Source organism: Lepidochelys kempii, chromosome 5, assembly GCF_965140265.1.
Source record: "Lepidochelys kempii isolate rLepKem1 chromosome 5, rLepKem1.hap2, whole genome shotgun sequence".
NCBI classification, from domain to species: Eukaryota; Metazoa; Chordata; order Testudines; family Cheloniidae; genus Lepidochelys; species Lepidochelys kempii.
This window is the reverse complement of record NC_133260.1, coordinates 114,795,754-114,814,375: the sequence shown is the minus strand read 5'-3', so window position 1 is coordinate 114,814,375 and position 18,622 is coordinate 114,795,754. Positions and strand designations below refer to the sequence as shown.

Sequence of the window (18,622 nt, the reverse complement as noted above, 5' to 3'; positions counted from 1 at the left end):
TTCGATCAGTGAACACTTCAAAATTTAAACGCAAACCCAGTGAGCTTCAGTCAGAATGCAGCATTTGTGGCTTACCCCGCTCCACCAGATATACTAACATTTGAATAGTAATTTTGTTTTAATTGGCCTCAGCTACGTGCTTGTCTTTTGACACAGGCTTGTTTTTAATACAGTGCCAGGACCAGGTTAACCCACAGGAGTTTGTCAGGAGGGAAGAAAACGTTGCTGCTTTAGTGGGAGCTCAGTTCTGTGGAACTGGATCCATTTTTTTAATGGAAAGAAATGTTTTTAATATACATAACTACTGCTTGCTCTTTTGCACCAAATGCAACCTCCTGGGCAACCCACTATTTCTACACATCTTGTAAATATCCTCAGGAGTTGTCCTACTTGTAACCTATTTTAAAAAAAAAAAAAAAGAACCAAACCACTCAACTGTTTCATGGGGCTTTAAATCTCCTACTTTGAAGACACTTGCTCACTTAAAATCAAATTTACAAGCTTTGAAAACAATTGACTTCATAAGAGAATATGGCTACTTAAACTCCAGATTTATTAGATAAGGTTTTTGTGTGAGACCTGTCCTCTTTGAAACCAGCATAAAGTTAGATTTGAGCACTAATTACTTTTCTGAAAATGTTCTGTAATTTATGCTTAGGGTTGTCTTTTTTTAATGTTGGAACCTATATTTTATTAGATAATAAACCTGACCAACTTTTACATTGTATTTAGAATTGGAAACTGTCCTAAGTAGCTAGTTCTGTAAATGGATAGAATAGTTAAGTCTTGGATACAGTGGCTGCCATTAAAAAGTTGTCTTGCCAATAGTTACCGTGCAGTGGATATCTGATCTCCCACTTAACTGGAATAGATCTCTGGTATCATCTAGGCAAGCGTTGACTCTTTAATGACCTCTTCTGCATCTGTGAGTTGTCCATACAGTTATTTGGGGTGAAATAAAAGTCTGTATCACTCATTTGAGTAAAATAAGTACAGTAAGTACTAAGCCACGTATTTTATTTTTTTCTGGAGGGGGGGAGCTGAGAGGTAGGGAGAAGGGGGACTGTAGGTATCCGCCTATTGGAATGCTGAGTGCTATTTAAAAGCTATTACTGACCAACAGTGGTGCAGAAGAAAATGGCCTTAGATCATCAAGGAAGAAGAGTTTCTGTTTTCATCCCAACATTTCCATTGTCTCTCTAAAACGCCTTTAAATCAGGGATTATTAATTGTGTTTTCTTCCAATGTTCATCAGAAGTAGTCTTAGAATAATTGTTAAACTTGTTTTTAGTACTGGAAAAGTAACCAAAAGAGTACATGCTGTTTTTTAAAAGTGCATCCCGTACTATTTTGGTGCTCAGTTGTAAACTGTTAACAATATTATCAATGTTAGTGTTTAGTAACTGGTTAAAATGTGTTGATGATATAATAATTCCTGTACTTGAAAGGCGGATTGCTTCTATGTGTAGTAAAATTAAGTTTTTTTCTGTGGTTTAATTTGCTGCTTTCTAGAAGTACTCTTAGTAAATATCTTAGCAACAACCTTATTTGCTTTTACATTTCTAAACATCTTACTGCATAACTATTAAAAATTCCTTTTTGTAGAGGCATTATTGGAAGCCTGGAAATAACCTCTTGTGCATAATGACACGTCTTTAAATTCTTGGCTGGAATCTCTAATAGATCATGCAATATGAATTCTGACCGTTCTTATTTTCTTTCTTTTTAGCAGGTAATTGCTGCCATGGAAACACAACTGTCTAATGGACCAACTTGCAATAACACAGCCAATGGTCCAACCACCATAAACAACAACTGCTCATCGCCAGTTGACACTGGGAACACAGAGGACAGCAAGACCAATTTAATAGTCAACTACCTTCCTCAAAACATGACACAAGAAGAGCTGAAGAGTCTGTTTGGAAGCATTGGGGAGATAGAGTCCTGCAAGCTTGTAAGAGACAAAATAACAGGTACGTTGGAACTGTAATTTTTGCATATGCACATACACGCAATATGCTCTCTAAACCAGCATTTTGCATAACATTCAGCTGTTGTCCATTATGGGATTCAGATGGAAGAAGCAGATACGTATATTGCTAGGTTGAAGATATTAGCTGTGCTGTATTCTCACTTATGAAGATTTTAAATGCTTTCTATTTGCATTTCATCCAAGTTGGTAGATGAGCAATATAAATGCTAACGGGGCCTTTGAATGCTTTCTGAGATAGACATTAAAGGCTTTTGGAAAGGATATTGAGATGTGAAAAGAATAAATAACTGCACATCCCTGACTTGTGGGGTATTTTTGATTAACTTCGTTGGAATTTTGGTTTGCACTAAGCCCGGCAGCTGGAACAGCACAACTTAGCTCTCCCTCTCCCCCCTGCCCAATAAGATAAACTAAATCTGAAGCTGCTTATTTTTCAGTGGGGAAAAGAGTGGGTGGGATCCTTGTTCAGCCATACTCGCTACAGTCTCTTGGGTGGAAAATAAAACTTGGAAGCCGCATGAGAAATATTGCCTTGATACATGCTATCTGTCTGTTCTGGCTGAGAGATGTTACAAATAGTGTGAACTGAAGGCTGAGAGGAGCATTTTTCATTTAACTTTTTGTTTAGCATAGGTTGAACAGTTCTGTTGCACAGGTCACCCATATCCAGGATGAAGACATTAAAAGCCATACACCTGGTTATTAACTTTCCAAGTATTTTTAAGCCAGTGGTTTTCAAACCTTGTGTATTGGTGACCCCTTTCACACAGCAAGCCTGAGTGTGCCCCCCCCTGTAAATTAAAAATGGGGGCGGGGTATTTAATTTAATGTAATGGGGACTCAGGGCTGTCAGCTCCCTGGAGCTGAGCTCATGACCCCCCATATAATCATCTTGTGACCCCTTGAGGGGTCATGGCCCACCAGTTTGAGAACCCCTGTTTTAAGCGGACCATTGGGTGGATATGTGTGCCTATATTTAAGTAACAAAACAAAGCTGTATTGCAAAGTTTGTTTGCTCTCATCCCATTCTCTTTGACAGCTGTCAAAATGTATGCAAAATTAGAAGTATTTAGACTGCATTGAACCAGTTAATGGCTGTAGGAAAGCTTTAGCTAGAGTTAACGTTTTTAGATGAAGTTCCTTATGTGTATAAAACTAACTTTCTGGTTCTCAAGGAATTGCCTATTCGTTTGCATAAAGATTTTTGAGTATTCCACATCCAGCTTTTTAAAGTGATTGCCGGCTAAATCATTTTTTCCCAGTTACATATTTCTAGTACACTTACAGATGGGGCTCTTGATGTCTTGGATGTTTTGTGTTTTTTTTAAAGAGAACTCTCCGTAAGGTCCCAACCTCCATTTGCTGACATTGATTTGAGAGGGGAGGCTTCTCTAATGTAACCAGTAAAGCTGGCAGAAATTTTTCAAATCAAGACTCTCCTTTTTGGCCCAAATTCAAATTTTTGGCAAACTTTCTCAGTGTTTTTTTTTTTTTTTTAAACCAGCTCTAATAATTAAGAACTCACAGAGCAGCATTTTGGAGTAGAAAGGCAGAGGTCCCAGTTTAGAGAGCCCAGTTTTATTCTGAAAGTTAGCTTTAGGGACATGAGTACCTAGCTGTGGCTGAAGTAGGATGAAGTAGTGATGGGGATGTCAGGCTGAGGCCTAGAGGATAAACATATGGGAAAGGAATCCACACAACTTCGCTGAGAGTTGGCCAGGCGCCATTTGCACTGATTGCGTTCTCTCCTTCCTGACTATGCTGTTCCAATGGCATGGATCTCTGCAGGCGTTTGACCCAACAGCAGCCGTGCTCCAGCTGCTGCTGGAGTGGGGAACTGGTGGTTCCTGGCAGCCAGCCAGGAGCTGTTGTGGGAAAAGTGGGTTCTCCCAGCATCACACTGTACCTGTGCGTCTGCCTATAGCACCATCCCTACTGCAGCTGGGCTTGCCTTCCTCCAGCCTAGTTCTGACTGACTATAACAGACCCCATGTGAGCTGTATGACTAATCTGCATAATGGACCCAATTCCATGACAACGTTAATTTATTCTAGTGCTGTGAAATACCATCCTGCAATTCCTTTCCTTCCTCCCCACATACATGCCGCTAAGACTACAGTTCAAAATACTAATCAGATTTTTTAAAAAAAGTCTCCTCAAAAAGAGGACTGTTCTTTCTCCGCTTTGTGCTCCCGGCAGCTTTGCTCCATTTCCCCGGTGTTGGATCCTACAGAGTTTCCCAGGTGGTCTGACTTTCCCCTCCCTCCTTCATGTGTTCCAGGGAAAGGGGAGCTTCAGCCGCTCATCACTTTTGGGCAACTGTTGCTGCTGCTTTTCTCGAGTCGGCCTGGTTGGCCAGCCTATTCTAGCTCCCTTACTCCTCCCTGGCTGCAAGCTGGAGTCTAACATTCAGGTCCTTGACCTCCTGTTGCCTAGCTCCATGGAGAAGTTAAGGAAATGTGCACTGGAAGTCAATTAACTTCTCTTTTACTGGGAATCCCTGAGGATAGAAACTGGCCATCAACAATTTGAGTCTTGAAATTAGGTAAGGTTTATAATCAGAGGAATGAAGTTCTAGAACAGCCTTCCAAGGGGAGCAGAGTGGGCAAAAAACTTTGTGTCTTCAAGACTGAACTCAATAAGTTTATGGAGGAGCTAGTATAATGAGACCGACTACTTGCCATTGTAGCCAATCTATGACTGCTAGCAGTAAATATCTCCAAGGGCAGGTCATGAGACATTAAATGGGGAGAGCTCTGAGTTACTACAGAGAATTCTTTCCCAGTGTCTGGCTGGTTGGCCTAACATACTCAGGATCTAACTGATACCAGTATTTGGGGTCAGAAAAGAATGTCCCAGATTAGATTGGCAGATTACCCCCCACCCACACACACACAGGGTGAGGTTTGCCTTCCTCAGCAGCATGAGCATGGATCACTTGCAGGTTTAAACTAGTCGGTGGATTCTCTGTAACTTGAAGTCTAAGTCATGATTTGAGGACTTCAGTAACTCACCCAGAGGTTATGGGTCTGTCACAGGAGTGGGTGGGTGAAGTTCTGTAGCCTGCAATGTGCAGGAGGTCAGACTACATTATCATGATGGTACCTTCTGACCGTAAAGTCTAAGTCCGTGACAAGATGTGGCAGCAGTAAGGTCTGGGCAAGAAAATAGTAAATGTCATTTTGCTGCAGCAGGATGCTGACAAACTCCATGTCAGAAATACTGAGTTTTGTGATATATTGGAAAAATGCCAAATTTCTACAGCTACAGAATGGCTGAGTCCATGGAGCACTGAAACATGAATGGGGCTATTAACATCTTAGTTACTTCAGGCTCTGTGCAGAGAAAACAGGCATGGATTGCTGCATGCTCATTTGAGTTCAGTGCTATCTCCACCGAAGTTCCCTCTAAGTTGCGTGGCTGTGCAGCTGCCTATTAAGACCTGCTTAGGGCTGCAGCGGGGAGAGATGCCTCTCCCCCTAGCACAGACTTGCCATGACCAGGGGAGAGGCACCTCTTCCCTGGCCCCGAGCTGCTCGGGGGAGTCCTCTCTCTGTACCGCAGCCCCCTCCCACACTCCGAACCCCTTGGCCCTACCCCCACCACGTGAATTTTGTTATATGCACCAATATGAAGGTTATGTGTCACACATGGACATAAAAAATTAGAGGGAACGCTGATCTCCACTGGTATATGGACTAGAAACAATGTTTTTAAATTTTGCAGCCATAGAATTGCATAAATCCCCAATTTATAAGCTACTGTTCCTGCATAGGCACGGGAACTTCACTCCCGTGTAAACTAGGCAGGCTGGGCTGGGTGGTGGGATGGACCTCTTATTCAAATAAGTAGGCAGAGTCCCCAGTTAGGAATCCTGACTGTCCCTCACTGCTGCGCTAATGATTCTTGCTTGGGATGTCCTGAGAGAATTGACAGCAGCCATATACCAGATGTACCCAAGTAGTGAAAGGGAGGGGCTGTGTAAAGTGGGGAATTCAATCTCTTTTTTTAAGAAGAGAATGAATGCTCCAAGGGGAGATAATCTTGATGAATCTTGTTTGCAGTACACAGTCTTGGTCTTGGTAGGTTTACTGGTGAAAACCACACTTTTTGCACATAAGCCATTTGGACCTAAAATAAAAATGAAATGTATTTTCACTCAAACAGCCTTCCATTTGAGGTACAGTATTTATTGCAGTCCTGTTGTACTCTTCTTCTTGGCAAGTAAATCCTCCACCCGTTTCCCACAGACCCCCGCTTTTTTCAGCTGTGCTATATGCTAGCTTCATATGTATTCTGTGAGCTTTCCATGTATTCCCACCATAGGTAGTTAAAATATTAAACAAGGTATTTGTTACAAGAAATACATTAATTAGGGTGAAAGGCTTTTAATGTTTTGGTGGGCTCACTTCTTGCTAAACTCTGCCAAAGTTAAACACTAAATTCATTGGGGTCATACAGCTGGAATTTCAGGGGAAAATTTGAGACTTTAGTGCCTTAAAAGTAGGCAGGTCCTCGAGGCACAAAGGCTTAAACTTTACTACAAGCTATGACTGAACGAGATTAGGCCCTGTGTATGTCCCAAACCAACTGGTCACCATCAAATTGTGTGGGTCACAAAGTCCAGATGAGTCCACAGTTTGGAAACCCTTAGAATACCAATGGAAGCACAAAGGGGTGAGGCTAGACTTAGGGCTTGTCTACACGAGGAAGGATTTTGGGGGAGCAAGAGAAAAGGAGTGCAAGTAGGGAGGGAATATAAGCTTAAAATCTGCATAAGCGGTATCTTTTCGGATGTGTTTTTTTCCTTGCCCCTTCCTGCTAAATCTTGCATCCACATATATTCACCATAATGTCTCCATGTAGACTTCATTGTTGTTACTCTGCTTTAGTGGGTGCTGTTTAACTGGCACTTTAGTAAAACAAAAGGCCACAGAGCTACAGGAACTAGCATTTTACATCTTTCTAGTGCTGAAAGAGCGCTTGTTTGTTGGACACTTAATGAATGATCTATTTCTGCTCTGTGCATCTTGTTAAAACTGTGGTGCTATAATAGTTTCTTTTAAGAATTTGAAATTACTTTTTTAGTGGCGATCTTGTGTGCAAAGTACCGGGCAGTAGCGAATGTCCGTATTGGCATGTTAGGAATCTGTTTTTAGTGATTGTCCATGTGTGTCCCCTTTGTGAGCATCAGATAGGAATCTCTTTGAATAGCACTGTCCATTGGACCAGTGCCAGTTCCCTTCATACCCTCTGATGTTCTGTAGCTAAGGGCGCAGAGTGGCTGCAACTGTATTTCAGTTCCTTTTTACCGCCAACTGCAGTATACGGTGGTTGCCTTGCTTATTTGTTGTATTTGGGGTTCTAGTTACATTGTCCAGTTAGATTTTGCTTTTTAGGTCCTTTGGCCCCCCCAAAAAGTAGGAAGAACCCCTAAAGTCTGGGAAGTGTCCTGCCTCTTGACACCTCTTACATGGAATTGTTGGAGTCTCCAGGATACAAATCCTATCCATTCTTCAAGGCGGCCATTCCCATCAATGACACACTCAAAATGCCACCTCTTAGCCTTGGTAAGCGCACATACCACACGCGTGCTCTATAAAAAAGGCCCCCAAAAGTGCCTGAAGCTCTTAGAGAATGGTGAGGGCGTCTTTGGTTCCTGGATGGAAGAAAACTGCCATCTGAAGCAGACCATTTCAGAGAGTGCTCTGGTGAGCTGGTGATTCACCGTGTGCTGCTGGACTCCTTCAGTGTTGAGTTCAGAGTCAGTGGAGGGATATCCTCCCCTCTTCAGCCCACTCCTGTGGGGAAAGAGGAAGGAAAGAAGGATCCCTGATCTCAAGGTGACTAGCAACATAAATGGCTCACTGGTACAGTGGAGATCAAAGCTAGGAGGCAGTTTTAGGCCCAAAACAGATCCCACTGACTTCTCTGCCCTGAAAGGTTTCCAGACAACCTCAGTGCTGTTCAAAGAAGCTTTTCTCCTCACCCATGCTGCTATGCTGTCCTCAAGCCACTCAGCTCTGTAAAACCCTGTACTGGCCCACTCGGTGCAGAAATGCCTGCCATGGTGCCATGGATGTCACAGCTCTCTGCCCTGGCATTCAGCAATGAAAGACGCTGGTACGTAGACTTTCAGCACTGACATCAGAGCCCCACTCACCAACCACTGTGGTACCAATCATGCTTCCGGTTGTGGAAGAAACAACTTCAGAATTGACGCTCTCAGTACTCATGAGGTTCATAGTACAGGGAATTGAATGGTGGTAAACCAGTCAGTTGCTGTTAATCCGTTAGCTCCAGAACCATCCACATCGTATACCTCACTATTGATACAAGATATTCCGGGACTGTCTAGAACTCCTGAAAGAATGGCTCCACCTATGGAAGAGATGCTTTCTCCTCCTCCCTCAAGACTGAGGAGATTTTTCCAATGTATTTGCCACATTCGCTATCCTACAAACTGAGCTACTTGCCTAGGTAGTCCAGGGCACACCCCTATAAGAATATCAGGCCACTTGACAGTAACACCCTCTGGGGTACTCCCCATGGCCTGCAGCACTTTATCCATATCCAGTATAGTCTTGGTTGTTTTGGGCCCCATGTAGAATACATCCCAACAGAAGGGCTGCATCTTATGGTCTGCCTCAAGACCTAGGTCTCCTTCCCTTCATAGATCTCAGGAAGGTCAATTAGTTCATCATTCATACCTCCAAAACTAAGATGTTGACCAGGATAATGTGCAAGAAGCTGAGAACCAACCTATTTCTATGGTGACTTCATCTTTGCCAGATGAAGCAACTACCCAGCTGTTCCAACCCAGCCTGATTACTGCATCTTTGAGAAACTCTTATGGCAGGTGGTGGATACCCTGGAAATTCTCCTGCACACTCTGCTGGAAATGCTCTGACCCCGGTGGATTGTTGATACCAATAAATGAAGGTTTGTTAGGTCCCGAGCTGGTTCTTGGCAAACCCCAGCCTCAGTGGCACCCACATCAGACCGATAATCGCTCTTCCAAGAGGTTTTAGTGTTTTTACAGTCATCCACTGTGTGTATCGGGGTGACTGTGAGGCACAAGAGGCCTAAGCAACAGGGACTGCCCAAGCCAACACCATGGGACAAAGGCCTGAAAAAGCTTGACTTCTCTGGATGAAAGTCCCATTCCATAGCCAGTTTACAAATGTGCATATTGAATTATCAAAGTAGAACTGCCAGGCTAAATATGACTTCCTGAACGGGGATTTAGTGTCAGTTCGTTGATAGTCTGCCATAGGAGCATAGGGAGAAGCTCAGCGGTAGAGAGGCAAATAGTGGCATGTGTGTCCGTAGACATTGCCCTCAATATTTTGGGCATGGCAGGGATTTGCATTTCCTCCTTTCCACCACACACCCCAGTTTGGGAACCATCTTATGAGAAGGCTTGTACCCTTTTAATGACTGAAAAGCGGGTCCTGGAGATACTGGATAAAGGGTACTCCATCCAGTTCAAGCCTCTTCTTGATGAGGAGCAGGTTGTGGACTCCTCAAGAGCTCTGAGATAGGAAGAGTTCTGTAGCTCAGAGCTGGGGATTCTACTCATTTCCTAATCCCAAAGAAGAAAGCAGATTGGCATTGCATTCTGAATCTTCAACTCAACAAATATAGCTGTTTTAAGTATGGTGACTCTAGCATCTGTAATTCCTACCTTGGAGCCTCAAGATTGGTTCCTGGTTCTCCTGCTTACAAGATGCCCATTTGCACGTCACAGTTCAACTGGCCCACAGGAAATCCGCCATTTTCCTGGTGGCAAAGTCTCATCAGTCCAAAGTGGTTCCCTTGAGACTCTCCATGGCTCTGGGGATAGTCAAGTGGCTGTGGCGATTGATCTAAGGAGACAAGCAAACCATATTTTCCCACAGCTCAATGTTTGCCACTCTGGAGGTCAGAATCAACAAAGAGAAATCCACTCTTGCCCTACTTCAAGCATAGAATTAATGGGGGGAGAGGGAAGAGTATTGGCCTATACAATAGTAAAGGCGTACCTACCGCTGTACAGGTACCTCTCCATTCTGAGTGTCTCAGACCTGGCCAAAGACCTCAGTAAGGATGTGTGTCAGCTCATGGGACACATGACCTTCAGCAGTGTAAAAATTGTGGCCTCTTTAAGCTATAAAGGTGCAATTGGTGAAAAACCTAACTTTTCCATAGCAATTTATGCATGAGAATCATGGGAAGTTAATGCTGCTGAGAGGAAGACAATTGAAACTTTTGCAATATGATGACTGTTGCATATCTCCTTTACAGAGGAAAAAAGATGAATGCCGGTGTTAGGATCTGCTTCTCCAATAATATTTCTGATGTCAGAAATCAACAGATGTAGATTTAATGTACTTTGGTCACATTTGGCATAGAGATGGAAATAACATTGAGAAAGTTACAGAAGGAATGGTGGAGGGTCACTGGGGCAGGGGACAACCAGCCAGGAAATGGATGAATGGTATGCAGCAGATCACTGGAAAGTCAGCTGTTGAGTGCTCCAAGTTAGTGATGGATTATGAAGGTTTCTGAAAATTTTGCTAAGATGGCTCTGATTGTTCAGACATGAATAAATGGATTTACTTAGAAATTCTTGCTTAAAGCTATTGCTGAATGCTACTTGAATCAAGCATTCAGCTTGCTAGTCATCTTTCCTAAGCCTCATACTAATCAAGGGGAAGATAAACTCCATACTTTGAATGTGTCAGGACTCTTACCATTTGGACAGACTGAGACCATTCAGGAATTCTGCTAGACTATATATTTCTGGGTTTTGCCAAACGGAATAAAATGTCATCCTGTAGCCACACACAATGGGTTTCAGACTGCATTAGAACTGGGTATCTGATAGATTGCTTGGACCCACCTCTGCTGGAATAGACGCTGCATAGCTTAATCAGCTTCTGCAGCTTTGCTAAGGGACACTTCACTTTTGGAGATTTGCAGAGCAGCTATCTGGAGTTTCACACCTTCACCCAGTGCTCCTCCTTCGTAGAGGTCTCCAGATTAAATGCCAGCTCTGATGGAATTGGCTTACAGCAGTTTTCAATAGACTCCAACCACAGACCTCCAGGGCTTGGGATCACTGTATGCAAGTCACCAGAAATGGTGTACATATGGAAAACACACACAAGATCCGCAGTTACTGTAGGGTAATCAATTTTCCCCATTATGTACATGGAGCATTTTTAACCTTAATAGTACTAGTGCTCCACTACTACATAACCTAGAGAGGTTTAAATTCAACATTTTATTTTAAAATAAAGTTTATTCTTTGTAATCACATTAAGTGATATGGAGCCAAGAATTGAACTCAGCATTAAATCTAAGGGTTTATCTCCAATACGTTGTTCGGGGCTTGTACTTGTACAGGGGTGGAAGAAGGAAAAATTCTATACTGGCTGTCAATGCATTCTGTATCTAACCCTGGCATGAATGGCACAAAAATATTGAATTTTCAATATTTGATCTGTGGTCTCACATACGAGTTTGACTGTCTATTTTTGTAGATTTCTCTTCTGAACCTGATTTCCCACCTGTAAAAGCACATCAAAATGTTGAGGCCCTTTACTAGGGCTCCTAGGTGCTATGATAATACAACTTTATAAAAATAAATAGCTTTCTAATGGAGTTTGTCCGAGAGGAATAAGCACATGGCCAATATTTCAACTCGGCACATAGAAAGTTTTGAGACTCCCTGTCCTTAGGAGCCCCTATGTTTTTGTGCATTTTATTAAATACTGTTGGCCTCACTGGATCTTGTATTTAACACATTTCAAAATACTGGAGCAGATTCAGCAAACTGGTTCAGCCAGCTACGGCTGTTGCACTATAGGGGAGATTGTCCTTTCTACAGAGCAGCACAAATTTATTCTCCCCCCATCTGGATAATTGCTTGTTCTTGGTTTTTTTGTCTCTCATTTGATGCTTCTTGAGATGTCAAAGCAGAGATAATGTACTACTACTGATTGTGATTTTTCTTGTAACAATAATTGCAGCAGTTGAACTGGGAAAAATAAACATTGCAAATCTGTGGTAAGGGGAATAAAATGGAAACCACTGTAGTTGTAAACATGTAATATATAAAATACAGCATGCTTATTGGGAGGAACGGTTAGAAACCAGTATGCCAAGCTCATTGGCGCCACCCCTGTGTTCACGTTTGGTTCACGAATCAGCTTGGCAAGAAAAATCCCCTCTTGCGTATCCTCTTTGCAACTATAGCACATGCTTGTCTAAGAACAAAAAGGATCGTGGTTGTTAGATGAGTGCGGACTTGAATTTCTGTTTGCATCTGAGATGCCATAGTTATTTTGCTATATTCTAGGAGGAAATAATTGCATCCTCTGAAATGCCCCATTGCAGTTCTTCTGGAAGACACTTTCTGCATGTAATTAGCTGTATATTTTCCTTTTGTGTGTGTGGGGGGGAGAGAGAACTTCACATTTGTAATTCCAACTGCATGACCTGTCTGGGAATCCAGTCCCACACCTGGAGAAACACTGACATGAGATTATTGTGTAGTAGAATCTGTGTGACTTCATTTTTTTTTTCCTTTTGGACTCCATTTTGCTCATCACACACATTCCCAAGATAATCCCATTAGCTTTATTTGTAAGAAACCCAAAGATGACTTTGGAGAAAGTACTCTCAAACTGAATTCTACCAACCCCCTGAAACACAGGGGAGGCGTAGTGCTTCCATCATTTCCTCACAAAATAGCGGTGTGCAAATCACTGCCTGCTTCAACAAACAAGATGTATATTGGCACCTGGTCAAGAAGCAAGTCAGTCTTCCCTTACTCTTGGCAGAACACCTTCAGCATCTGTGAGCCAGCTACCTGGAATGAGTGTAGAATGTATTGGTTCATAGCCTGAAATGTCAGCTGCCGTCAAGCAGGGTCATTGTGCCCTCAGTGTATTCAGATATCTAGCCTGAAAATAGTGGTGCACAGTAGTACAAGAGCTTAGTTGAAGTCAGCACACATTCCCAAATGATACCAGCAGTATAGGGAGCCGTACGAATACCTTTATGCTATTAGCTACAGAGAACTTATGTTTCTTCTAATTTTTCTAAACTTGAAGAATGACAACGAATAAACATAATTCAGGCAATTCTTATTGCTCAAAAGTGACTGCGTGGACTTGTTTTGCTGACTTAATGCATTTGGGACAACCTCATTCTCTGCTCGTGTACCAAACCTCAGTCAGCGATCCCTTCTGCATTCTGACCTAGAAACACAAGCCCATAACTAGTGTTTTTAGAGGTACTGTTTTTATCCAGTAAAAAAACTTGACACTTGTTTGTCATTTTATTCCTGGTGTCATAAGAGGGGCATACACAAATGTTTTACTGTCTTAACAGGAAAGGTGAGACAAAACAGTTGTGGTCGGCTGCTAGTTTTGTTCCACCTTATATTGTCGGTCTTATGTAGAGCCCTGGGTTATTTGTAAGACTCTTGTCGCCCTCTTTCTAAACCATCCGCCATATGCACTCCTTGTTGTTCTTCTGGATGCTGTCTCGTTTGCAGTCTCCACATAGACAGTTTCCTCCCTCCTCCTAAATTGTTCAAACGTGTGCTCGCTCTTCCTTTCTGTGTCTATTGAGAGCTGCTGTAGTTTCTTCTAAAAGGGAGAGTGAGACAACAGCCTTCTCTTGCAATTCTTCCTTCACTCTTGTCTTTCATAGGGAAGAGGTGATCCCTACACAAAATGTCTTGAAGATTGTCCTGCCTAGCAACTTTTTAGTCTTTTTTTTTTTTTTTTCTTGAAGTCCAGGAGTCAACATGTTTGACAGGCTGTGCAATTATCTGTTGTCCAGTTGTTGATGGTGCCTAGCTACTAGGGCTCCAGAAACGCATGTGGTAGGTTGTAACCATGTATGACTTGGGGCTGGAAAGAAAACTAGTGCGTTTGTTTGAATCAGAAATTGTTGTTTCTCTTCAAAAGCTCTAATCAGCTTTGTAAAACTGCAAGAGCTCAGCCCAAACATCCATCCTCATGGATGGAAGCATGAACTGCAGTCTCTTTGGCTCTATTTTTTTACTTCCCAATAGAATATAGAGATGACCTCTTCACCTCAAACCCTCCCACCCCAGCTTTAGTTTGGGTTTTCAGTACAGAGAGCTGAATTTCATGCCTCTCTGAGGATGAGAGAGGTTCCCATGTTGGGGCTACCAGGTATTACTAGAATACTGAATAGCAGCACTGGTAATCTTCGAGCCCTCCACTTAGGCTATAGCCAGATAGGTGCCCCTCACAGAGTCTCCATATCCAAATAGCAGAATGGATCAAGGATCACGATAAAAGGACTAGCCTTTCTGAAGGATCTGTAGGCTTGCTTCAGTAAAAGTAAAGCAACTTCCAAGATGTGTTCACAGGAAGTTCCTAAAGTCAATGACTGGAGGTTGCTGTTTCAACCTTTTTACGCAATCTTAGTGTCCTGAATCTTGGTTATACTATGAGCCAAAGAAGTGAGATTCCTCATGCTCTATATTTGTTGGTAGGCTTTGGAAATCTATACCTGTTTCCTAATCAGCGTGACTGACTGGATTGTGCGGCCTTGAATTGGAGACCTACTGAGATGACAGTTCTGGGAAGATTTTAGTTTCTCTTTTCCCATCTTACGATTCTGGGCATTTTTTTCCTCCGTTCTTGTGGGGGAGTTGTCTAGAAACGAGAGGTCTGGGTCAGTAGGAAATTATTCCTTTCATAGCTAACGATTTTTATTTAATCAGTTCAGACATCTCTCCCATACTCTTGATTCACTCAAATGGTGGTGGAGTTTGGGCTTGGGAGAGGATTAAGAAAATGTTTATTTAAAACAAAAGCAAGGAAGCATTAAAAACAGAAAAGAGAACTGGGGTGCTAGTGGGTATAATATGCGGCAGCAAAGACTTGGCAAAAGTAGACCTGTGAATTAGAATAACTTATTGGTGGCTACCTACTGAGAATGTGTGGCAGAATCCCCCAGTGGCCTATGACTGTTCCATCAGTACAGATAGGTTACATTCTTTTATACAGAAACAAGTGCCTAAATTGGTACTGTACCTAGACGCAAAGTTGTTGTAAAGGGTGTCTTGAGACAGTTTAACGCTTTCTGCATGCCATAGTGGTTTTAATCAAGTTCCTACTCTTCTAGATGTTGGTATGATTTTTTTTATCCAAGGTTAAACTGCACAGCAGCATTTCAAACTAAAAAAAAGTTAATCACCACATCTTGTTGTTCTCGTACTTCACACCTCCCGCTGAAAGAGTGATCTGATGTATTGGATTTAGTTTGTGGCAAGCTAGGGTGTAAATCTCCCCCACATTAGCCTGCCACACACTGAGTGTCCTTGTGGATCCTGCCACTGTGCACTAACGAGCACACTTAGGAACGGTTAGCACACAGCAGCAGGGTCCACAGGGATGCTTAGTGCACATCAGGCTAATGAGGGGGAGATTTATACCCCAGCTTGGCACAAACTAAATGTTTGTTGATAAGTGCTTAGTCTTATGATGGCCAATATCCTGTACTACTATTTCTGGGCCTGCTGTGGGTAGAACACTTGAAGATGATAAAAGGTACATTTTAGATTTCCAGAGCTCTCCATGAAACACTACAACCCAAAAGGAAACCACCTATATAGAATCTTGTACTGTGATTGTGATTTCATCACTACTGTATTTCTTACACTGGAAATGGTTTCTTTAGTTTGGTTTTTGTTTGGTTTTTTTAAAGATACCAGATAAAAAAGGGAAGTTTCAGAGTATAATGTCCTGGAGAAAAGCCAGTTTGCATTTCTTCTAGCATTCCTCCATAGTACCAATGCAAAATACATTGACTCTTTGGGGAAATACTAACTCTTCCAGAGTTCAGGGTTTAAGCAAAAGAAATACATTTTAAGCATATTGTCAAATGGCCTCAGTAACTTACGGGGACTGCATGGAAGAGGCTCCAGTCTAAAGATTGTCAACCTGCTTCTGGCAGTACTGGCAGTTTCAAGGGATTCCAGCATTGTTCTCTCCTCTGTAAACCCCTCTTCTCCCACCCACTGCCATACATGTCAAAAGTCCCTGTCATTTGGACAAATTAATCTCTTATCTGACACATTAGTCTGAGGAGTTGTCATTGCTAGTGTCTTGGGCAAAGAGATTCTATTGCAGTGTGTAGCTAGTGATTATGGCTTGTCCTTCTGTGTAAGTATTAACTCTGTAGCTTATTTTTTTTTAAAGGAGAAAAGTAATCGAAGATCAGATTTGCATAGGCTATTGCTGGTCTGTCAAGATAGTCATGCTGTCAGATTAAGCTCCAAGGTAATGCAGTTTTAATAGATGAGGTTTCTGTTTCAATAAAGTCTACCTAGGGTTGGTTAGCAGTAAGATTGGTTGCAATCTTATTGACCTGTATATCTTTCAGATGTTTATCCCTGAGACCTAATAATGTGGGTTTTATTAGTAATAGCCCATGTCCGTAAAGGTGAGTACATTTCCAAGCAGAGATACTTGCTAGAAGTCTAATGAAATAGGATCTTACACAGCTAAAAGCTAACAAGTTTGCTATTAGTGCAGTTATATTAAACAGCTGACAAACCTTGTTCTGTAGGCAAAAAATTAGTGCAAAGGGTTTCTGGTTTTGTGTCCATGTCCAGCTATGTTCAGCCAAAACATCTTGAGGTTCTTTTGCAATGCCTTAAACTTGTATTTGTAAAAATGTTGCTAGTTATCCAATTACTATCTGGTTTTCCTTTTTTGTTAAATTTGTAAAATACAGAACAAGTCTTTAACAGATGGTTCTTCGTATCATGTGGGAATGTCTCAAGGATGAAAGCATTGCTGGTGTGCACATAACTCTTCCCATATTATTTGAGGGGGGAGAGAACCTGATTTAAATATACAATATGGGTCCTGGGCTCATTAAGTTCCAAATTAAATTAAAATCGGCCTGTCAGATGACTTAAAATATCTCCAATTATAGAGACATTTAAACTTTCAGACTTAATGTTGGTCTCTGTTAACCTCAGTCCTTGTATGCTGTCAACCACTACAGGACTTGATGATTTAATGTGGACTACTCTACATTTCTAATGTTCATCACTTTTGGATATTCTTAAACTACAGAGCTTTTGGAATGTAATATGAAAATTCATCTTGTGTTGTAATGATCTTGAAATCCTCTCCTATAATTACACTTGTCACAAAAGTTGCCTCTCTAAAGTTGTTGTCATTTTATTTTTTCACAGGAGATGCACATTTTGCTCTGGATTTGGCTAGAAACCGTGTGGCTCTAATTTGAAATGTGTATATAAAAATGGCATAGCTTTATTCAGTGCATCTACTACTTTTATGTATTCTGTGTACGTATCTGGCTTAAATGTTTTTCACTATTTGCACTGCATAGCTAACGCGGCTGAGTGAGCTAGATTTTATTCCTCCTTGTACATTAACAACTGTCTTAGGTGTCAGCAAGAACCTAATTTTAATTTGGCTGTGGGGTTATACAGCTTAACTTTGCTCATACCCCAAATAGTTATGCATCTAGTGGACATAACTTGCTAACATTAATTACAGCACCATAACAAAAGCAGTGAGGGCTAGAACAAAATATCTTAGGTGAAAAGCAACATATGGGGCTAAAAACAAAGTTTGAGTGTCCGAACCCACTACTTGAGTGATTATAGTGGACTTCAGGATATGTTTGCTAGCTCCAACAACGGTATGAATTATTAGCAGCAGGTAGCTGAGCTTGTTAAAAGGGGCATTATTAAAAATTAAAAGAAAAGTTTGTCAGGGTGGCAAATGACTCCCATTTTATTTTTCCGTGAAACTCTGTGGGCTTGTTGATGAGGGCTGAGTGAGATGACTGGGAAAGCATAGAAGGACTTAATGTCTGTGTGGGAAAGCAAGGGGGTAGTATTTAAGGTTGGAGAGTAGTGGCTTAAGTGTGCATGCCACACTGCCAGTTTTTGATTTGGATATGTGCAGTCAGATGTGCTTTCGCCAGACTTCCAAAATGGAATGAACTGCTTTTGATGTGTTTCATTGTGTTCAAGGTCAATTAGGAACTAGACTAGGACAGAATATTCTCCATCTTTGTTTACTTCAGTCCCAGTAAGGGATTAATCCACTCCAGAAACCTAAACTCTAGACTGCATGGGAGCAAGGACAGTGTTAACTTCAACATAGCTAAGATTAAGATAATAATAAGTTTCTGTGGTGCTGCATGAATAGTGCATATAAAGAAGACCAACTCCTTGACAGGGAGAAGCAAAGTGCTTGAAACAATTCAAATGCCACACACTGTCCATCAGAACAGATTCCACAGAAAACTTTTCACCTGTCCTAGGTGAAAACAGGACCTAGCAGCAGCATATGACCACTCAGCTCTCCATAGGTACCAGTGATATCTGCGTGAGGACATTAAGTTTTATAAAATAAAATTTGAGTCAGGAAACAACTTTAAAAAAAAAAGGCGGTAAACATCTCGTGAAATCAGACTGTAAACACTGGAATTTCACACCCAACCTTTAACTTTGCCCCTTTGCTCTACAAATACTAGATCACTTGAGCTGTAGTCAGACTCTCCCTTCCAATGAAAATCCCTCTGACTGATGCACAAAACTGGAGCGTC

General features: G+C 41.8%; 1 protein-coding gene across 17 annotated transcripts in view; it reads left to right on the top strand.

The window, feature by feature from the left end:
- The window catches only part of ELAVL2 (ELAV like RNA binding protein 2), a 161,473-nt gene that overhangs the window by 94,241 nt on the left and 48,610 nt on the right, over nt 1-18,622 (top strand). For 14 of the 17 annotated variants that reach the window (XM_073345520.1, XM_073345518.1, XM_073345516.1 and 11 more), the window contains one exon: nt 1,730-1,973. In XM_073345520.1, the coding sequence (XP_073201621.1) occupies nt 1,730-1,973 (244 nt within the window). The remainder of the gene's footprint in view (nt 1-1,729; nt 1,974-18,622) is intronic. The other 3 variants (XM_073345519.1, XM_073345517.1, XM_073345533.1) reach the window with 1 other exon arrangement.